Source organism: Parambassis ranga, chromosome 17, assembly GCF_900634625.1.
Source record: "Parambassis ranga chromosome 17, fParRan2.1, whole genome shotgun sequence".
Taxonomy (NCBI): Eukaryota; Metazoa; Chordata; class Actinopteri; family Ambassidae; genus Parambassis; species Parambassis ranga.
The window spans coordinates 22,632,308-22,655,628 of NC_041037.1; the positions used below are offsets into that span (position 1 = coordinate 22,632,308).

At 44.9% G+C, this 23,321-nt stretch overlaps 1 protein-coding gene and 1 gene segment (V, D, J or C); both read right to left on the reverse strand.

Moving 5' to 3' along the window:
- Positions 1–3,501: 3,501 nt before the first annotated feature.
- Positions 3,502–7,434, reverse strand: LOC114449794 (uncharacterized; the record flags this gene model as incomplete). Its single annotated transcript, XM_028427620.1, has 4 exons — positions 7,299–7,434; positions 6,719–7,014; positions 3,892–4,006; positions 3,502–3,809 (listed from the first exon to the last, which is right to left on the reverse strand). Coding segments are annotated over exons 1-4 (762 nt in total), but the record flags the coding sequence as incomplete, so codon positions are not given.
- Positions 7,435–18,996: 11,562 nt separating this feature from the next.
- LOC114450385 (T-cell receptor alpha chain V region CTL-F3-like) lies at positions 18,997–19,644 on the reverse strand (the record flags this gene model as incomplete). The annotated part of the segment is given in 2 exon segments: positions 18,997–19,307; positions 19,504–19,644. Coding segments are annotated over 2 exon segments (366 nt in total), but the record flags the coding sequence as incomplete, so codon positions are not given.
- Between the last annotated feature and the right edge of the window lie 3,677 nt (positions 19,645–23,321).

The following is a 23,321-nucleotide window of genomic DNA, read 5'->3' on the forward strand; positions in this document are numbered from 1 at the left end:
TAAAAAACATTGAATAAAATCGAGTGGGCAGGAAGTGACAGTGTTAAAGCACAAACTGACTCAAAGGACAAAAAAGTATCTGCTGCATGCTACGTCAACTTTGGAGAAAAGTTCCACATTTTCAAAGCGGAGACTGCAGAGGCTTTAGCACCAATTAAAGGGACCTATGCTAATTTAGGAGCTTGGTGTGAAACTCCTGTGCCTGATGATTTCTTTTTCAACAAATATAAGAACTCTAGCTGTTAATTAGGCCAAGTTTGAAGGCTACAAGTCACTTTGTAATATATTTCCACACATGGAATTAAAGTCTACTGAATTTGCGATTAACTGAGCAGAGTGCAGTTAGAGAATTTAAGAGAACGATGCAGTAAACAGTGTTTTCAGGCCTGACTTACATAAAGTGAGTGAGCAGACCTCAGGTGTTCAGGAAGGCTGTTCCACAGGTGAGGGGCAGAATAACTGAATCCTGCTTCACTATGTGTGGTCCTGACCCTGGGTCCACACAGCAGGCCTGTCCCTGAAGATCTCAGGGGTCTGGATGGTTCTTAGGGAACCAATAAGATCATTCAGCGCTTTGTAGACCAGGAGTAAAGTTTTGAAATGTATCCTTTGACTCACAGGAAGCCAGTGCAGGGATTTGAGGACCAGTGTGATGTGGTCCAGTTTCCTGGTGTTACTCAGAACTCTAGCAGCAGCATTTTGGACCAGCTGCAGCTGCCTGACTGATGTTTTGCTAAGACCTGTGAGGACGCCGTTACAATAATCTAGCCTACTGAAAATGAATGGATGAAGAAGATTCTCTGTGTCTTGTTTGGACAGATCTTGATCCTAGCAATGTTTTTCAGGTGGTAATAGGCAGACTTAGTAATGGCTTTTACATGGCTGTTAAATTTCATGTCTGAGAGGGTTCTGGCTTGGTTTGTGACCTTCAGTGACATGGAGTCAAGGTAGGCACTGATCTTAGCTCTTTCATTTTTTGGGACCATAAACAATCATATCTGTTTTGTCAGCATTGAGCTGGAGAAAGTTCTGGCTCATCCACTCATTGATTTGTTGAGTACACTTACTTAGTGAGTGTAAGGGACTGTAGTCATGTGATGACACTGAAATATAAAGCTGTGTGACGTCTGTATATGTGTGATAAGATATGTTCTGATGTTCTATGATCTGAGCTAGGGGCAGCATGTAGATGTTGAACACAAGTGGTCCAAGAATGGACCCTTGAGGAACCCCCCATGCGATCTGTTCAGTCAGACTCATAGTTACCAATTGACACAAAGTAGTCCCTATCATGTAAGTAAGATTTGAACCAGTTTAGCACGGTGCCAGTAAATCCCACCCACACAGTCTGTCGAGCACACTGTGTGGATGATGTGGTGATGTTGGTCCTTCAAAGGAGCAGAGAGCCTGCAGTATGTTCATGCCTGAAGGCTCCATCAGTGCACAGTACACACAGTTGTAGCTGGAGAGTGAAGCTGCCACACTGAGCTGCATCATTTAAGAACCTCTGAGTCTGAAACCTGTGGAACATCACATGAAAACAGGAGCAGAAGATTGCAGTAATCTAACCTGCTGGAAGTCGGTGTGTGGACCAGTCTCTGCAGGTCTTGGGCTGACATTGAGTCCATGATGACACCAACATTTGGCACGTGGCTTCTGTCAGACTGGACTCAGATCACAGGAGGACACTGACATGAAGGACTGTGTCGTCTGCATATGAGCCATTCCTCTCAACCTTGATAACCTATGCAAACTGTGATTTAGAATATATTGCTCGAAAAATAATTTTATCACCTCAAATGTCATTTAGCCTCATTGTAATCGCCCTCAGAACTCCAATATTGATTTCTATGAAAATGTACAAACTATGCTGACAAACTGCAATTTTGACCAGAAAGTCATATAATTGAGGATAAACCAAGAAAATCTCTTGAACTAGCTGTGGATGGAAATCCCATCATGGATCCAGCTGCAGTAGCTGCAACATTTAACCAGTATTATGTTGACTCGTTTGCAGCCATTGCCGAAGGCTTCCCTCCAGTAATGATTAAGAATTGTAAAGTTCCATCAATAGAACCTAGTCTTGTTTTTAATCATGCAACCGAAACAAACACTGAATCAATTATAAGAAAACTTAAACCGTCCAAAAGTAAAGATGTGTATGGGATGGACACAACTATGCTCAAAAATGTCAGTTCAGCACTAATCGGTCCCATCACAACAATCATGAACCAATCCATATGCCAAGCAGAGTGCCCAACCACATGGAAAACAGCCATTGTATCACCTATTTTAAATCAGGAAACCCACAATCTATCTGTAATTACAGACCTGTTCTGCCTCTAATGTCTAAGCTTCTTGAGATGTGAACAAATCAAAGACCACTTAACCAATCGCTTCTTTCACCTTCATCCACTTCAATATGGATTCTGATCCAACCACTCAACTGAGTCAGCTAATTGACAAAATCACTACTTGATGACAATAACACTGTAGGGGCAGTCTTTCTTGACCTTAGAAAGGCATTTGATGCAGTAAACCACCAGATCCTACTGGCCAAATGATCCACTTTTAACCTCTCAGACAATAACATGGATTCACTCTTATCTTTCCCAGCGCTCACAAACGGTCCACACATGCTAATAGTCAGTCTGACCCGCTGGACTGGCCTGCCGCAGGGCTCCATATTAGCCCCGGTCTGCCATTAATATGTCAGGATGTTAATATTCAGATGTATGCTGATGACATAGTTTTGTATGTACACGGGTCTTCAAAAACCGAGGTAGCTGCCAAACTCACAAATGTTACAAAGTTACAACTGGTTAAATCAATGCTGTCTACAACTTAATGTCTCCATAACTCCAAACTCAATTTTAGGTCACACGTAAAGACTGCAGGTGAGACATCTAACAGACCAGAAGGAAAGATAAGTCGAAACATCAAACATCAGTTCTTGTTTTGGTCACTTGTTGTGGGCAGCAGTGGCGCAGCGGTATAGCAGGGTTGTCCCGTAACCAGAAGGTTGGTGGTTCGATCCCAACTCCTCCCTAGTCACTGTTGTGTGTCCTTGGGCAAGACACTTTACCTGCATAGCCTCCAGTGTACTCACTGGTGTATGGTGCTCTTTGCTGGGCTGCCTTGAGCAATTTCCCCATTGTGGGACTAATAAAGGTTTCAATTATTATTATTATTATTATCATGTGAACCAATACTTCAGTGGAACTCAGCTGAACAGTCTGTGTGTGATGAATGGACTGTTTGTTGTTCCTTGAAATCACTTCATCTGTAAGGTGTGATGGAGTTTATTTACTGGATGCTCCATTGTTATCTTTTTCTAAAAACTCATACTGTCTCTGAAAGACTGAGTATACACTGTGTCCTATCACAGCACAGCAGAGTGACAGTGTGTGAGTCCCTCTAGTGGATGTTGTGGAGTATTGTGTTGTCTTTGCTCCAAAGGTTTTTGTACAGAGTTGAGCTGTTTCCTGTCACTGTGGGCTGCAGAGCACAGTAGTATACAGCAGAGTCAGACAGCTGAAGCTTCTGGATCTTCAGAGGAGCTGATCTGAAGGTGGAATTCAGTGTGGATGAAAATCTCTCCTTGAACTCGTCTGCTGTGTTCCCTTCATCCAGTGAAACTCGACTCAGGATGAACCTGGGTCTGTTGTTTCCATCCTGTTTGTACCAGTAGAGATTGTTCCCTGTTGGTCTGCTGCTGTTGTACAGACAGCCAAGTGTCAGTGCGCCTCCTTCAGCAGCTCTCAGCTCTCCTGTTGTTTGCAGCACGTTGTCTGTTTGTGCTCTGCACTCTGTGAAACAGCAACAAACAGTCTCAGTGTGCTGTGAAAGAATCATGTCAGTGATATCAGAGAAACAGAGATGTGTTCATACCAAGGCAGAGAGCAGCCAGCAGCACTGACATGAACAGAGGCCTCATATCTGCAGTGTGGACTAACTGTGAGCTACAGCCAGTAGAGAGAAGGCTCGGATCTCTGTTTAGTCTCCATCAGCACTGAGTTGGTGGATTAGAAGGAGGAGCCTGATCACAGTGACAGGGCTCCTTCACAGCTTTGTGTTACTCCTCCTACTGACAGCTTTACACTCAGCACCTCTTTGTGCTACTCTGCTTTGCTGCCTCAGCTGCTTTCTGCACACTTTACACACCTGCATTTGGACACCTGGTCTCATTATTCCTGCAGATCCTCTCAGGCTGCATCAGACTGGATGGAGGCATCTGACCCTCCTTCTTCTGCTGTTCTTTGGGGCTTAAGTCTGGCCTTTGTTTGGACCACTGAAGGTCAGACAGTCTGTCCTGCAGCCACTGCAGGGTTGTCATGGCTGTTTGCTTTGGGTGTTTGTGGTGCTGAAGCTGGTCTTGTTCTCAGACAGTCCGGAGTGGAGGTGCATGGATCAAAGGTTTGCTCACTGATTGTCCACTAATGATGAAGGTTTGTTGAGTCCCCTCATGTAAGACCACCCAACCAGTCTAACACCATTATTAAAGATGGGGATGGTAGCACAGTGGCTGGACCTGCAACAGGTGCTGATGAGTCTGTGTGCAGGGATGAAGTGCAGAGTGCTCTAGAAATCAGGAAGACCTTCTATATGTCTCTTTCTGTAGAACGCTTTGCTGAGTAACTTCAAAGTAATAGTACTACAGTGCCGCCCGAATGGAAGGTAAGTCTGCCTTCTGGTACCAAATTGTTGGTATGACATTTTGAGTACGACTGTCATGGCCTTCATCTGGGTCAGAGTGCAGGGGATAAAGACATTCTGTTGTGGACAGTGTGCTGGCAGAGTGTGACATTTTATGTCTGCAAGACACTTTCATATCTAAACAAGACACTCTTGACCAAAGCTTTCTCGGAGTGGGAGAGTGGACGTCTGATATCAGCTGTATCGAATTCAGCACTAAGGTCCAACAGCACTAAGAGACTTTGAAACCATCATTATTCAGAAATATGTCCTTTAAGACCTTAATAAGTGCAGTCTCAGAGCTGTGTGCTCCAAATCCAGACTGAAATTCATTAAAAAGATGGTTTCGCAGATTATCAAGGGAGCATGTTGTGGGTTTTAACTGTTTACAGTTCCTGTCAGCGCTGGATTATCTAGGAGGTTAAAATGTGCCAGGCTAACTGGTGGATGAGAAGGCACAAGTCACACTATCCTTTTTCCTGAGCTAGAGCTACAGACTGTTTGCCTTGGTTCTATCATTTTATCAGAAAAAGGCTGGGAAGCGGTGGTTTGAATGGTGGGTTCTGTAGCCGGCCATGAAGCCTCGCTTCTGCTTCCTCCTCCCCACAGGGATGGTAATCCACAGGGAGTCGGGTATCCTTGCTATGTCCACCAGGATCTTGTGTGAGCAGAGAAACTTGTCTGTAACTCTCCACTCATGACAAACTCCTATCCTATTGAGGTTGTGCGGCTGTAGATGTTGTGGCCCGACTGAATGTACACAGGACGAGCTCCAACATGAACACAAACCACAAAAGAAAACACCAACTGGTAAAGCACTGAGCCGCTGCCGTGCTGTGCGCCGCCATCTTACCACTTGCTCCTCAGTTCACATCCACACACAGACATTCATGCAGCATGCAGCTGTTTGTTTGTTCACCGAGTATTGATCAGCTGTAACCACAGTGACTCTGATCAAACAGGAACCATCAGAATCCATCTGATATGAAGGTCTGTGGTTTGAATCCCACTTCCCTCCTCTTTGAAGAGGAGTCAGATATCTGTGTTCAGGTTTTTGTACAGCCTCTTCTACACTTTGTATCACTGTGTTTCTAGAGCACAGTAGTAGAGAACTGTGTCTGCCAGCCTCACACCTCTGATGGTCAGTTCAGTTGATGTGGACGTTATTTTGGATCCATATCTTTTATCTGGAATATGCTCATAGCTGCTATATGACTTTGCTCCTTTCCAGAGTATAAACTGAGGAGCCTGAAGGTCAGAATGATGTCTGTACCAGTGAAGGGCAACATAATCAGCACTAGTCTGATATGTACATGAGAGTGTGACGTTTTGTCCCTCTGTCCCGCTGACTTGTCTTTGTCCAGCAGAGATTGTGTCTCCAGCTGTCAGTCCTGGAAAAAATAGAGAACATGAAGCCATTAGACTAACATTGTCCATGAGGCTGAGAGGAGAAGACAGTGGAAAATGTCTCCTGGGTTACTGTGTGGACACAAAGAGCTCAGCTTGATGACAAAGACAGATGATTGCATGTGTCCAACATGGACATTTGTAAGTGCCAAAGACAAATGTCCAGTTGTAGAACAGCAGGCAGACATCTTTGATCCAGCTGCTCATAAACTCACCTATGAAGTGAGATGAAAACAAAAAGAGGTGAAGCAACATGTCTTTGGAGTTATTAAAGCAGACACACAGCACATCAACAATGTTCTTCCACTGCACTACAATGAGGCACAAAGAATGTCATTGGATGAGCTGAAGTTCAGTGGGCGGGGCCAATCACCTCTTGCTGTTATTGTTTCAGTTCAGCTCAGCCAATGAAATTCTTTAGTGCTTCCACAGCAGCTCTGTCTCTGTCTCTGATCTTTACTGCTTCATGTCTCTGTTGTCTTTGTCCTCAGTCCAATGACTGAAACATCAGTGGTTGAACAGTGTGTGAGTCCCTCTAGTGGATGTTGTGGAGTATTGTGTTGTCTTTGCTCCAAAGGTTTTTGTACAGAGTTGAGCTGTTTCCTGTCACTGTGGGCTGCAGAGCACAGTAGTACACAGCAGAGTCAGACAGCTGAAGCTTCTGGATCTTCAGAGGAACTGATGTGTCTTTGAGTTCAGCATCAAATCTTGATTCCTTGGAGTCTTCTGGATCTTTCACTCCAGCCACACGCATCACTATAGACTTTGGAGAGTCGTTCACTTCTTGCTTGTACCAGAACAAAGTGCGACTTGTACTGCTGGTCTTAAAGGAGCATCCAAGTGTGACAGTGTCTCCTTCAGCAGCAGTGACATCTCCCTCTTGCTGGGTCACTGAGTCTTGTCCTTTACACTCTGGGGAAGAAGAGAAGATGCAGAGGAAGAGATGGATCAATAAAGATGACTGATGAAAGCAGAACAATCAGCAGCTTTAAAGAGTTCTCTCACATGTAGGACAGATGTCATTTTCAGGGATCATTGTCACTTTGAAGCATAGAAGGTGTTTTCCAAGGTAACAGATGGCAGCAGAGATGATGTGCTGTGAGTGAGTGTAGAATGAACATTCAGAGCTCTTCATGTAGAGCTCAGTAATGTCTTCAAGTGTTTGAAGAGGAAACATGTGCAGCTTTCTATCTTACCAAAGAAAAGAGCAGCAAGAAGAATCCACAGCCAATGTTCCATCTGTACAACAAGGTTTCAATCAACAGGAGGAGCAGCTGATGTTCCACATTCAGTCTGACAGCTGTTCTCTTCACAGCAGCACTTCTTACTGACAGAATGCTGCAACACAGTGCACAAGGAGTGCACCGCCTCTTGGATCATGTGGCCCTCTAGTGGAGCTACAAAGTGCACTTCAACAGTGTGGAGAAAAGGCTTCCAGCAGCTGCTCACTGTGTCCCTCTGTGTGTTTGTGCAGAGCTGAGCTGCTTCCTGTCACTGTGGAGTGAAGAAAGCTCACAGTGGAGTGTCTCTGACTGTCCCTCCATCTTGTTGTGGACGTGATTTCAGAGTCTGCTTCTCTTGACTTGTTAGGTACTGAGGTGTACAGGAGGAAGTCTGGAGGCTTTCCTGGATATTGTCCACACCAGAAGTGCTGTTGCAGTGAGTGCAGGTCAGAGTCAGAGCTGCCTTCTAAACTGGACTCACATCAGTCCTCCAACAACTGGCTGGTCCTGTATGTTTGGAGCAGACTGCAGGACTGAGCACATCCTTTGATTTCCTGGGCATCAGCTTACCTCCACATCACTTCAAGCCTCCACTCCTCAGGAGAAGCTCCACGTTAGCCTCTGTCCTTCCTCAGTCATGTTAATTACACCTTCACCTTTTGTTTCTGCTTCCGTGTGATGTCTCCACCATTTCATCTTCTTTGCCAACTTTGTCATGCGTCCAGAAGACGTCAGGCTTCTTACTGACAGGGCTCCCTCCTCTGGTTTTGGTGGTTACTACTAGGGATGTCCCGATCCGATCACATGATCGGAAATCGGGCCCGATTACGTGATTTCAGACTCGATTGGAATCGGACATTACCTCCCGATCAGGACTTGGATATATTTTTTAGGGCTGTCAAAGTTAACGCTTTCTGTGCAGGGTGGCTCTGTGTCCTGTAGCGCAGAGGTATGACAGTTGCTTTTGGTGCGAGAGGTTCTGGGTTCGAGATCTTGATGTGCTGCGTGTGTGAAATCTCCAAGTGTGGACACACACACACACACACAAACACACACATGGGTTTTGCCGCAACGACTGCCTTTATAGAAAGTATCGGATCGGGACTCGGTATCGGCAGATACTCAAAATCAAATGACTCAGACTCGGACTCGAGGGCAAAAAAACCTGATCGGGACATCCCTAGTTACTACAGCAGCTAAAGGGTTTCTTCTTGGAATCAGACTGTCCTCTGTCCAAGTCTACCTATAATGAATTAATGTTCTCATCACTGGTTCACCACGTCCTTCTACGTTCCACTGCCACATTTCTACTCTACTTAAAGGTCTATGCAAGTCAGAACCCCCTTTAGTCCCTCAACCTCCCACCTGCTGCTCTCCACATATGGGTTACCCATCACCTTCCATCAACACCACCCTGGAAGCCATGTTTGGCTTCCTCTGATGCTCCGAGTGCTTCCTCCTCCACATTTGACCCTTCATGTCAGCCTTTCAGACGTGTCCTTCCACCCTTTAGATATCATCATATTCAACCTTAAACAGAGCAAGTCTGAGCAGCTCGGTGTCACCTGTCTACCAGCTCTGTCTCAATTCATGCCTCAGGCCCTGTGATCCTGTCCTCTGACTCATCAATGCTCTTTGAGCTCTCCAACCCATTAAGACCCCTCTTTACTACTGAGTCAGGCCTGGAGGACACAGAGGACTGAAGACAAAGTGTTGTAGTATCTCTGCTGAGCCGTCTGACCTCAGGGTGAAGGAGGATGTCTCCATGTTCAGCAGAGCATTCCTCCAGGAACAGGTTGAAGCGCCGGTGTAGCGTGGCCTTTGCATCAGTTTTAATTTTGTCAACACAAACTTTAACAAAAACTTTTCGTTGACGACCTTTTATTCCGTGACTAATTTGTGATGAGAACATAAATGTAAGAAGCTCTGACTACGCAAATTAAAACGAAATCTCTGCTTATTGTGAAGTGATGAGTAAAAACATGACAAAAGACTGTGCTCACCGACCGGACAGTCTGGGTTACAACCATCCTCCTGCCGTCATTGCTTTACCCTTTAACCAATTACTCATCTTCTCAGATGTAAACTCTCAGTCTGTCCTTCTGATTGGATGACCTCCCATCCGGTGGCGGAGCTCATCCAGTTATGTAGCTATGAGGCGTCATGATGAGCAGCTGTGGCTGCGATTTGACAAGTGGAGAGAGGACATGGACACAGTCCTGCTACCTTCCAGCCGAGCGACACACTTAGACACCTGAAGCCACCACCCTGTTGTTCTGCTTCCTAACCGTGGTCGGGGGGACAAAGCGGAGATCCTAACTCCATGGCTGCTGACGTGGAGACACATTATTACTGAAGAGAACGGGCCTTTATTTTTGGACTGCAGCGTAAATAAACACACACTAACGTTCTCCATCTGCTGCGGTGGCTGTGACGTTTATTCACTCTCCCCGTACGTACACACACACACAGACGTCCCACAGCACTGTAATAGGATGAAGAGCTTGAGAGGAAGATGGTTATATTGCACTTTTTCTATCAGGCCTTAGACGTTCAGTTTTTTTTTTAACATTAATATGGTACATTCTAGTTTATATGACTATACATAGTTAGGTATGCTTACAATGAAGTGTTTACTACCAAATAATTTAGAAAACCTATTACAGTGTAACGAACTGTCAAATCGCTTAAAAAGACTAAATTTGAACTAAAACTAAACTGAAAGACTAAAATATTTATTTATTTAACCATTTTTTTACCAGGAGAGACTCATTCAGATTAAAAATCTGAAACGGCAGTGGCAGTTCCTTCAATTTTAAAACATTTTGCAAAAGATTCCAAGCAGAGGGGGCTGCAAATTGAAAAGCTTTCTTTCCCAACTCAGACCGAACCTTTGGAACAGACAATAAGAACAATTCATTGGAACGAAGTCTGTAAGATGATAAGCTATGCTGGGAAATAAGCGACTGCAGATAAATAGGAAGCTGACCCAGAAAGCACTTATAAATTAGTAGGTGCCAATGTTTTAATCTACGAACTGACAAGGAAGTCCAGCCAACACGAGCATAAAGCACACAATGATGGGTCAGAGCTGAGACCTGTGATGAGTCTCAGGGCTCCATGGAAGGCTGTGTCAAGAGCTCGTAGGCTCTGAGCAGAAGCATACATATATATTACATCACCACAATCCAGCACTGACATGAAGGTGGCAGCAACAAGTTTTTTCCTGGCCTCAAAGGAAACGCATATGGCTTGGTGAGTGACTAAAATAAATTGAAGAATTCGTGTTAAAATTAACACTTTTTTTGCATAAATGGAGGTGACGACAGCATAACAGCTGTTATGACATGATCAGATCCTATCGCATTCCACAAAGAGCCTGTTGGTGGATGTCGTGACCTTCCCTGGTCACCCCGGATCGTCACAGTTCGTCTTCTGTGATCAGAACATTGAGTGAAAGACAATACACTTGGTGTATAATTTCGCCTTTGCAAAGGGAGAACTCAGTGAACACAGGCCTTTCAGTCTGCTTCACTCCCGTCCATAAGTGTTCTGCCCCTCCCTGGACACAGGCTCGTTTTATTGAAAAGTTGAGGTACATTTGCATAATAGAAAAACAGTTTTTTAAGACCTTCGTTGGTATTCCCATATTGGGACATGTTGCCCTGTTATTCCCACCTACCAATTATAATATTGTTATTTATGACTGTGAAACACTCTATATCCCCCCTCTGTTGGATGCTTTATCTTACGTCCACCTTCACCATAAAAAAAAGGGCTCCAGTAATGTAAACATCCTTCCTAAGCATATACAATTGAGTACATATGTGCTCTTATATCATGTCAGTGCATAAATTCCACATGGACCATGCAATGATGGCTGACAAATGTATGAAAGTCCGGGTCCACTTTGCAGTGAGCAATAACTCCTGAGTGACGTCTGGTCGTAGCTGGTGCCCCACAGTTCTTACTAAGAGGACTGTTCCTATGGGAACCTTTTTTCCACACAGTACTCCTTCACAGCGTTGTAAACACTGAACAGAACAGAGCCTGTTGTTTTTGGAGAATAGTGTTCACCTCTTTGACCTCCTCTTCATGGAGGGTGCTTCCTGCTGGAAAGACCAGAAGTTGCAGGTGAAGCCTCCGTGCACTTTAGTGAAATGAACTCTGCTGCTGTCATTGTTGCTAGGTTAGCCTGCTAACTGCCTGGTACAAACACATGATCAGACTGAAGAGGAGCAGCTGTAACCACAGTGACTCTGATCAAACCGGAACCATCAGAATCCATCTGATATGAAGGTCTGTGGTTTGAATCCCACTTCCCTCCTCTTTGAAGAGGAGTCAGATATCTGTGTTCAGGTTTTTGTACAGCCTCTTCTACACTTTGTATCACTGTGTTTCTAGAGCACAGTAGTAGAGAGCTGTGTCTGCCAGCCTCACACCTCTGATGGTCAGTTCAGTTGATGTGGACGTTGTTTTGGATCCATATCTTTTATCTGGAATATGCTCACTACCACTCCAATCCTTTGCTCCTGTGTAAAGTATAAACTGAGGAGCCTGAAGGTCAGAATGATGTCTGTACCAGTAAAGGTAAACACCACTATCACTAGTCTGATATGTACATGAGAGTGTGACGTTTTGTCCCTCTGTCCCGCTGACTTGTCTTTGTCCAGCAGAGATTGTGTCTCCAGCTGTCAGTCCTGGAAAAAGTAGAGAACATGAAGCCATTAGACTAACATTGTCCATGAGGCTGAGAGGAGAAGACAGTGGAAAATGTCTCCTGGGTTACTGTGTGGACACAAAGAGCTCAGCTTGATGACAAAGACAGATGATTGCATGTGTCCAACATGGACATTTGTAAGTGCCAAAGACAAATGTCCAGTTGTAGAACAGCAGGCAGACATCTTTGATCCAGCTGCTCATAAACTCACCTATGAAGTGAGATGAAAACAAAAAGAGGTGAAGCAACATGTCTTTGGAGTTATTAAAGCAGACACACAGCACATCAACAATGTTCTTCCACTGCACTACAATGAGGCACAAAGAATGTCATTGGATGAGCTGAAGTTCAGTGGGCGGGGCCAATCACCTCTTGCTGTTATTGTTTCAGTTCAGCTCAGCCAATGAAAGTCTTTAGTGCTTCCACAGCAGCTCTGTCTCTGATCTTTACTGCTTCATGTCTCTGTTGTCTTTGTCCTCAGTTCAATGACTGAAACATCAGTGGTTGAACAGTGTGTGAGTCCCTCTAGTGGATGTTGTGGAGTATTGTGTTGTCTTTGCTCCAAAGGTTTTTGTACAGAGTTGAGCTATTTCCTGTCACTGTGGGCTGCAGAGCACAGTAGTACACAGCAGAGTCAGTCACTGCAGCAGAGGACATCTGCAGGTCTACTCGTCTCTGTGTCTTGTTGATGTGAGCTGAGAAGTCAGAACCACTTGGATGAATGGATCCTCCCTCTGTGATGGAGAGCAGGAACTCTGGTCTGGACCTCTGGTACTGTCTATACCACTGGATACTGTAGATAGCTCCTTCATATTCACAGCTCAGCTTCATGTTTCCTCCCTCTGCAGCAGCTTGTTCAGCACTTTGTGGTTTGATGCTGTTCATGGAGCCCAGAGCTGCAAAATGAGACCTTCATGTCAGTGTGTGTGAGAGGTTCAAACATCACTGCAGCTTCTTCACTGTGTCCTTCATGTCTGATGATCTGAAGATGCACTCACAGCAAACAAACATCTGTTCAAGCATGGACACTGTGAGCTGCAGCAGATGGAGCTGCAGCTATGACAGCAGCAAACATCCTGTCAGTGCAGTGGCTTCAATGAGACTTCATCTGTGTTCAAAGACTCACCTACAAACTGAAGCACAACACACACAAGCTGCTGATACAACATGGCTCTGCAGGAGGATGAAGCAGACTAGAGAGCCTCTGCTCTGCACCAAGCTGACTCTGCTGTGAGTACATCACACAGGAGTAACCTCATTGGTTGATGTAAACATCAGTGGGCGGAGCCAGAGACAAAGCTGTTTACAGGTTGTTTGGCTGCCAAAGTTCACATCAGTCGGACTTTCTTCTGTTTGCTGACTAGTAAGCTTTATAGACGATCAAAATAAGACAGGTACACTGAAGTATTGAGAAGTGTGGAGTTTCCTTCTTCTCATAGACTTTGTAATTCACTCCCTCTGTCAGTTTTTTCTGCTCTTTGGAGACGGCTCTGGTTGATATCCAGCTAAGGTTGTAAATCCAGATCTTGACAGAAAGAATGTGTTCATCTCCAAGACCCATTTTACGACCCGCCCCTCCTGTGAGTTTGTCTTCCTGGTCACCTCCAGGTCTGACCCACTGTCATGAGACTGGGTTTTGCTCATTGTCATGTTATCATATTGTTTATTTTGTTATTTAGTCTTCAGTGTTTTTCCTCTTTCTCTGCTCCTTAGTCCTTCCCTCTCTCCTTCTGTTCCTCCTTCCTGATTGCCAGCTCCTCCCTAATTGTTTTCACCTGTGCTGTCTCTTCCCTATTTAAGCCCTGTGTTTCCCCTTTGTCTTTGTCAGGGCTGGGCAACCACAGAGATCTCTGTTTGTGTGTCTCAGAATTTGCTTCTTCATTGTTAGAATAAATTGTAATTTAGAGACCAGATATTGTCCACTTCTTCTTAATCAAAGAACCTGGGAAGATGAACAAAAGGATCCAGAAGGTCATTCTCTGATACTGGATATGTGCAAGGAGCCCTCAGGGTACATGCTGTGCTGTGAAGGTTTCAATTCAATTCAATTCAGTTTTATTTATATAGCGCATATTACAATCAGACATTGTCTCAAAGCGCTTCACAGGAACCCCCCTAAGAGCACTGTGGCAAGGAAAAACTCCCTTTAAGAGGAAGAAACCTTGAGCAGGACCCGTCAACTTAAGGGGGAACCAGTCCTGCTGCTAGTCAGAGAGGATGAGGGAGAGAGAGAGAGAGAGAGAGAGAGAGGATGAAGGAGAGAGAGAGAGAGAGAGAGAGAGAGGATGAAGGAGAGAGAGAGAGAGAGAGAGAGAGAGAGAGGATGAAGGAGAAAGAGAGAGAGGGAGAGAGGAGCAAACATGATACAAACATGATACAGTACAGAGCAAACATGACAGCAAGATGAAACAGTGATTATATTGTAATAGATATCTATATATATCGTCGGTCCATAAGTAGGAATAGTAATTTGATAGTAAAGATGAGCAGCAGGGGCTAGTGAAGTCGATGAGCACAAGAGAGACTGCAGGTCAGTATGCAGGTCTTGAGACCTGCAAAGAGAGAGAGCGAGAGCGAGGCACAGAACTACAAGGAAGACAGTTAACACAGATTATGAGACGATATTACCCAGTATGATCCAGACTAAGGAGAGTGGAGGAGAGGTCAGAGGGTGTTCAGAGGATCGTGTTTGTGCCCCCCGACAACGTAGAGCAAGAGAGACTTCACGGGCCGGACTGCAGGTCATCATCCAGGTCTTGAGACCAGTGTGAGCCAGACTAAGGAGAGAAAAGGAGAGGTTAGAGGGTGAGAGGGAAACTGCTCAGTGGATCATGTTTGTGCCCCCCGACAACGTAGGCCTAGAGCAGCATAGCTGTGCTACACACTAGGTCTAAGGCTAACTGTACGCCTTACTAAACAGAAAAGTTTTAAGTCTAGTCTTAAAGGTGGAGGCAGTGTCTGCCTCTCGGACCCAGATTGGTAACTGGTTGGGCACTAAAGTTAAATCTGGATGTACAATAAACTTTAAAACAACATCAGAGCAGTGTGAAAGTTGAGGCACCCGATCAATACAATGATGAACTAATTATCAGTGAAAGTGACTTGGTGTGACAGGTTTCTTTACAAAATAACTCCTTATACTTCTTCATGGCTGCCATCTCTTCATATGCACCAAGCCACACATGTGACAGCCAGTCAGTGTTTCCCACAGACCAGTTGTGTCAGGGGGTTATGAGACGGAGGACACAAATGCAGACTTAGCCGGAGGTGAAAGCAAACTCAGTGTTTTATTACAGGCTAGGTTCGGTACACAGAAGTTCAGTCTGCGAGGCAAAGGTATCCAAAAGGGCACAGGCAAACACCAGTGGTCAAAGTCCAAAGCAGTGATCGGTACACAGGAGTTCAGTCCGTGAGGCAGAGGTAACACAAAGGGCAAGGCAAAAACAGTAGTGCAATCCAAAGCAGGTGATACACAGGAAGATCCAAAACTAAAAAATTTGTAAAAATACAAACAGAAAATGAACTACAAAATAAAAGACCTGGCTGAAACCATGACAAGTTGGCAATGTGTGGTGGCATCTTTGCGCCGGTGTCACATCGGTCGGTGGAGTCAGTCGTCGGGGTTTATACAGGTTAAACATACACCTGTGTGCTTATCTATGACAGTTTTTAAAGCTGCAAGAAGCCTTTTGAATTGATTCAGTTCAATCTTAAGGTTTCCACATTCTGATCATTCATTTAGAGTCTATACACTGTGTCCTATCACAGCAGAGAGTGTGACAGTGTGTGAGTCCCTCTAGTGGATGTTGTGGAGTATTGTGTTGTCTTTGCTCCAAAGGTTTTTGTACAGAGTTGAGCTGTTTCCTGTCACTGTGGGCCTCACAGCACAGTAGTACACAGCAGAGTCTGTCACTGCAGCAGAGGACATCTGCATGTGGATTTGGCGTTTGTTGCTCACTGTAATTGACAGTCCTGGAACTGGATCCTTTAACTTTTCACCAGATCCCAAATGAGAGATCAGGAACTCTGGAGGTTTTCCAACATATTGTCGATACCAGAAGAAGTAATCAGTGCCATCAGCATCTCTGTCATAACTGTAGGTCAGAGTCAGAGTGCTGCCTTCTAAAGTGGACTGTTGAGTCTGGACTGCAGTGAGTTGTTGACAGCTGACACCTAAAGGAAGAGATAACATGTTGTCAAAAACAGAAGCCCCTTCAGAGAACATTAGAACTGAAGTGTTTCTGCTGAATCTTATGTACCTCTGAGAACAGACAGCAACAGCAGAGACAGTAGAAAACAGTCCAATGACAGCATGTTGAAGAAAGAGAATGTTTCTACTTTGTGGATTGAACTCTGCTGAATCTGGAAGTTTCTCTCTCTTCTATAGTTCAGTCCCAGCTCAGCTCCTCCCTCAGTGTCTCACAGTGTGTGAGTCCCTCTAGTGGATGTTGTGGAGTATTGTGTTGTCTTTGCTCCAAAGGTTTTTGTACAGAGTTGAGCTGTTTCCTGTCACTGTGGGCCTCACAGCACAGTAGTACACAGCAGAGTCTGTCACTGCAGCAGAGGACATCTGCAGATGAAAGTCCTTTGTGTTTGTGTCATGTCTCACAGACAGCCTTCCTGTTTGCTCTGAATAGTCTGCAATGAGAAACTGTGGAGATGAACTGGACTTCTGTCGGTACCAGTAGAGGCTGTGAGCAGATCCTGAATATTTGCAGGAGAGAGTCAGAGTGTCTCCTTCCAAAGCCGTCACTTCATCTTTAAATGGTGTCAGTAAATCCTCAGAGGAGCCTGAAAACAACAAAGATATATTCAGCATGACATTTGGATTGGATTCTGGATCTTTAACTTAGTTCAGGAGTTTCAGAGTTCATCAGTTCAAACAACATCAGAATGTTTCATGTCTATCGGCTCCTTTTCCATCTGGATCCATCTTTGGATGACTTGCCAGTTTGAAAGGAGACCATCATCATCCAGATGAAAAGCAGGAACATTATTTCCAGCTGTGCTGAATGAACAACAGAGAGAACACAGCAGCTCTTCACTCCAACATGCAGCCTTTCATATTCAGCTGTGTAGCTCCGCCTCTTGCTGTGCTCTGTTTCCATTCAGGCTGATGGAAGCTGTAGAGATGACAGTGATGCTGCAGCATCATCATCCAGGGAGCTCAGACTGAAGGAGGACCCGCTGTTAGAGCAGCTCTCATGTACACTCTCTCTGCATCCTGCATCACTTGCAGCAGGTTTATTGTCTTTCTCTGTTACTGAACAGCACATCCTCTTGTTTTCAGCACGTTCAGTCTCCTCTGAATCCTCTTTGGACCAAAAGTTCTACAGAAATCTATTGAAATGTCTTCATTGAAGCTTTAATGGACTCACACATAAGGACCACGAGTAACTGCAGCATTTCTGCATCATATGTCCACAGAGTTCCTTTGGAGTAAACTCAAAGGATCAAACCACATGAATCTATGAGACGGGCTCTCATAAGAACACCACCCCTCCCTGCTAGAAACCCTTTCATCAGGTGGAGCAGACAGGGATGCTGTGAGGTTGTAGGAGTCTGTTGTAGTTTTCCTCTCTGCACTGATGAATACAGTGTCCTTGTTGTGCTTTTATTATTATGGTCCTTGGGGTGGACCAGTCTCTGTCTCAGGGTGGAGCTGGGTTTAAAGTGTACTGGGATCTGATGTGTGTTGAAAGTCCCTCTGAGTTTCTCAGAGGCTCCTGACACATAATAATGCATTGGTCTTATATTGCGCTTTTCTGCTCTGTTGGGCAGGCACTCAAAGCGCTTACACACCACATTCACACAGTGGCAGTGGTAAGCTACCAGTGGTAGCCACAGCTCCCCAGGGGGAGACTGACGGAGACGTGGCTGCCAAGGTGCGCCTACGGCCTCTCCGACCACCGCCGATTCATTCATATGCATTCATACACCAGTGAGTGCACTGGTGAGTGCAATGCGGGTAAAGTGCCTTGCCCAAGGACACACAACAATGACTAGGGAGGAGCTGGGGTCGAACCGCCGACCTTCCGGTTATTGGACAACCCTGCTCACCACTGAGCCACTGCTGCCACATATGGATGAATGTTTCTCTGTGTGACTGCTGCTGTTCTGGTCAGGCTGTCTGCTCTTGTTTCTGGACTCTGACTGCTGGTCCTTTGAGGCCTCAGAGAACTGTCATTCCGATATGAGTGAACCCAGGCTGGTACTGTCCCACAGAGGACTGATCAGGTCTTTCAGACATGTGTGAGTGAACGGCTGCACTGACAGCACAACAAGGACACTGTAGTCATCAGTGCAGAGAGGAAAACTACAACAGACTCCTACAACCTCACAGCATCCCTGTCTGCTCCACCTGATGAAAGGGTTTCTAGCAGGAAGGGGTGGTGTTCTTATGAGAGCCCGTCTCATAGATTCATGTGGTTTGATTCTTTGAGTTTACTCCAAAGGAACTCTGTGGACATATGATGCAGAAATGCTGCAGTTACTCGTGGTCCTTATGTGTGAGTCCATTAAAGCTTCAATGAAGACATTTCAATAGATTTCTGTAGAACTTTTGGTCCAAAGAGGATTCAGAGGAGACTGAACGTGCTGAAAACAAGAGGATGTGCTGTTCAGTAACAGCTCAGAGCAGCTTTAACCTCCACTGACCAGTAACAGGTCACAGAGGACAGAAGGTGATGAGACCAGTGATTAAAAACCTTTTTTAAATGGATGTAGGATTTGGGTGGAGTGCACGGGTGGAAGGGTTCAGATCTACAGTCTGACTCTGCACTGACTAAAGTGAAGGACTGCATGAAGTTAAAGAAGCTGAATCAGTGAGTCACACTGAACAAAGGAGGAAGCAGCTGGAGCTGTGACAGTGTGTGAGTCCCTCTAGTGGATGTTGTGGAGTATTGTGTTGTCTTTGCTCCAAAGGTTTTTGTACAGAGTTGAGCTGTTTCCTGTCACTGTGGGCTGCAGAGCACAGTAGTACACAGCAGAGTCAGACAGCTGAAGCTTCTGGATCTTCAGAGGAGCTGATTTATTCTGGATGTCTGTATGAAATCTGTCGTCCTGGAAGTCTGGAGCTTTATCTGCTGGTTCAGTTCCATATTTCTTCAGCATGTACTTTGGGGAACTGTTCACTTCTTGTTTGTACCAGAACAAAGTGGGACTGTAACCAGTCTGAAAGGAGCATCCAAGTGTGACAGTGTCTCCTTCAGCAGCAGTGACATCTCCCTCTTGCTGGGTCACTGAGTCTTGTCCTTTACACTCTGGGGAAGAAGAGAAGATGCAGAGGAAGAGATGGATCAATAAAGATGATTGATGAAAGCAGAACAATCAGCAGCTGCTCTCTTCACTGTCAGTGAGTTGATGACAGCTGCCAGCTACATGCAGAGAGAAGTCTGTCAGTTGATGGTCTAACAGTTGTTGTCAGCGAGTCTCTGTCATGTTCAATATGTCACCTACCTCTTATTGTGAGCAGAAACAAAGCCACAGACAGCCTGAAGCTCACTGACAGCATCTTAAAGACAGTCTGTCTGTTGTTTGGATCCAACTCTGTCAAAGTGGCTCTTTTCTGGACTTGAGTCAGAGTTTAGCTCCTCCCTCAGTCCTGTCCTGCTTCCTGTCACATCTCTGACAGACACAGTGTCTGTGCTGCTGCTGCTGAGAATGCTTGGGGTAAAGTGGCTGGTGCACAGAGTGTTTTTAGTTTTTTTAGTTTTTTTTTTTTTGTGGGGGGGGGGGTTATCAGGGTTCTTTTGTAGGGGGTAGAAAAGTGAAGGGGGCCGTCTTGAGGTGTCTCATGACTAACCGTTCAAAGCACTTCACTGGGCCGTGGTCATTGAAGCAGGCTGGTGTGGACTTGTTTGGCACGGGGATGATCGTGGTGGCCTTGAAGCAGGTGGGGACAACAGTCTGGCTCAGTGAGATGTTCAAGAATCAAGAATCAAGACATGCTTAAAATATACCTAAATAAATATAAAGTACAATAAGAATAGAAAGAGTAAAACAGTACAAATTAAATTTGTAACGTGACCAGTATGAATATATTGTACAAACTGCAGTGTATTAATGTTCAAAAGTACAGTCTGTCTGTGTGCAGAGGTTTATTGCTCAGTCTTTGGGTGAACCTGTGCATGGACCAAGACAGGTCAGATGTGATGGATGCTCAGGAATGTGATGTTGTCCACCCGCTCCACCTCCTCCCCATGAATGAGGGATGTGTTTCAGTGTCAGCTTGTCAACTGGTTCTCCCTGTAGGCGAACTGATGTCTGTCCAGAGTAGCAGGAATGCCGTCCTTGATGTGGCTTAAGACGATCCTCTCAAAGCACTTCATGATTACTGGTGTCAGAGCAACAGGGCGGTAGTCATTGAGGCAGATTTATTCGGCACAGGCACAATGTTGGAGGACTTGAGGCACACAGGAACTGAAGCGAGCTGCAGGGACAGGTTGAAAATGTCCAGAAAAACACCAGCCAGCTGATGCGCACAGTTTCAGAACCCGACCTGACACCTTATCCGGTCTTGCAGCTTTGTTGGTGCTGATCCTCCTTAGAGAGGAGCTCACTTGATGATGCTGCAGAACCAGAGGCTGGGTCTGCTCCTCCAGCTGTGGAAGATGGACAGTCTCTCTGCTGCCAGGTGTGTCAAAGAATCACACCCTTCATACTTTTACTCTGAATCAACAATAGATGTGTCCCGAGTCACGTGGGATCGGCGAGCAAGATGGCTGCTTAATTCAAGTTGTCCTAAGCCTTATGGACTTAAATCCTGAATAATCCGTTGTTTCTCTGCAATTTTTTGAAAAACTTTTTAATAAGTCTTTCATTATCCACCTTTTAATTTAAACGGAAACGTTCATGCCAAAGAATATGTCTACAACTTCGAGATATTTTAAGCCTTCACGAGGAAAGGCGGCTGCTGCTACCGAACCTGATGATGCTAGTCCGGAAAAGGACGCCGTACAGAATGCTAATCTGGAAAACATCCTTGCTGAAGTGAGTAAAATGAGCTCAACGCTCCAAACAGTGGCGTCTGATGTGTCAACGATTAAAGGGACTACTGAGGAACTGAAGAATGCCGTGAAAGTCATGCAGGAACGGATAACTGAGGCGGAGGGACGAATCTCTGACTTGGAGGACTCTAACCAGCTGCTACTCAACAACCGCGAGCTGCAGGGCAAGCGCATGGACTCTCTGTGGAACCGGGTGGAGGATCTGGAAAATAGGAGCCGCCGCAATAATGTCAGACTGCTGGGTTTAAAGGAGGGCCTGGAAGGTGGTGACTTGATTGCATGCGTTGAAAAAGTACTGTCAGAGGGCCTGAATATAGACGTTGACGGCGAATTCGAAATAGAAAGGGCACATCGCTCCCCCGGCTCACGTCCAGATGATGGACAACCTCCGAGACTGGTAATGGTCAGATTTCTACGTTCAACCGCGAGAGATAAAGCACTAAGAGCTGCGAGGGAAAAAGGAGGCGCGGTGTGGAATGGATGCAACATCTCCCTGTTTCCAGACATGACGAAGGAGTTGGCCGAGAGGAGGAAAACTTTTACAACAGCAAGACAGCTCCTCCGCGACAAGGACGTGAGGTTTCAACTGGCTTTCCCTGCAACGCTTCGATTCACATGGAAAGGGAAGAACCGAAGATTTGATGCTGCGACAGAGGCGGTCAAGTTTATCAAGCAGCACGTTTCTACAGGAGAATAAACTGAGACGCATCCATCATTAAGGAGACTGAGATATGATGAGGCTGGATAGCTCTAGGTAGCCGTTTATAGCCGAGTGGGCGACTCGTCACTCCACGACCTAAGTTAAGTTTTGTTTATTTTATGGATTTTGATTTAAAGGTAAGAAAACCTCCAGCTGTTTGTTGTACAGCTTTTTATTGTCATGTTATGTTTTTTCTCCCCTCTGATGCGGAGGGAAGTTTTTGGTTGACCAGTTTGGTCTTGTTGGTTAGAATTAAAATGTTAGGCTTCCTATTAATGCTCAGTGGTACAAAATCTATAGCTCACGTTTTTGTATTGGGATGGTCAGATGATAAGAGACAACATGTAGGCCAATACTTTCTTTCAATTTTTTTTTTTTTATTATTATGTGAATGGCTAATAGTGCTTATGTTAAAGTAGTCTCCTGGAATATTAATGGTTGTGGGAGTCCAGTGAAGAGGAAAAAGGTGCTCCTATATCTCAAACATAAACAAGCTGATATCGCATTTATTCAAGAAACACATCTAGAGGAGGATGAAGCTAAAAAATTCAAGAGGGACTGGGTTGGTCATGTTTATTATAGTTCATTCTCCAGTAAGCGTAATGGGGTTATTATTTTGATTCATAAGAGATTGAACTTTTCTATGTTGAAGGAGTACAAGGATGGTAATGGTAGAACTATCTGTATAGAAGCCAACATAAATGGGGGAGAAATAACACTATGTAATATATATGCTCCTAATAAGGAGGATCCATCTTTCTTTCATGGGCTGAATAGTATATTAGGTAATGCTCAGGGACAAATAATTTTGGCAGGAGACTTCAATCAGGTTTTAGATGGGGTATTGGATAAAAGTAAATACACAGGTATTTCAGCGTTGAAGGATAGAGCTGCCATTCACATGATGATGGAGGACAACGGCTTGGTGGATATCTGGCGTCTGGTTAACCCTGGTAACCGAGAATACACATTTTACTCCCACCGCCACAAATCTTATTCAAGAATCGATTTTTTTTTAATTTCCCGGAGTCTAGTTAATGCCACCATGGATAGCACTATAAATGCTATTTCCCTGTCAGACCACGCTCCAGTTGAACTTGCTGTGAATATACATTCAGACGGACTTAGACGTGGCAGGTGGAGGATGAACACGTCGTTCTTACATGATGAGGTGTTTTCTAAAGAACTTGCAGGGGATTTGTCCTCATTTTTTGAAATTAATATGGGCAGCACAGATAGCGTGGCTATGGTATGGGAAGCATCTAAAGCTTACATTAGGGGCAAAATAATTGCTAAGACCTCAAAAAGGAAGAAAGAGCAGAATGACCGTATTAAAAAATTAGAAGCAGAACTCAATAGTATGGAAAGGGATCTGGCTAGACATTATTCTGAAAGTTTATTTAAAAACATTTGCAAATGTAAATTTCAAATTCATGATATTTTCAGTAAAAAAGCAGAATATGCTATGTTCAGACTTAAAACAAAGTTTTATGAGTCAGGGGAAAAGACTGGCAGACTGTTGGCCAGACAGCTAAAAGAACAGAGTTCCGCCTACATTATCCCAGCAA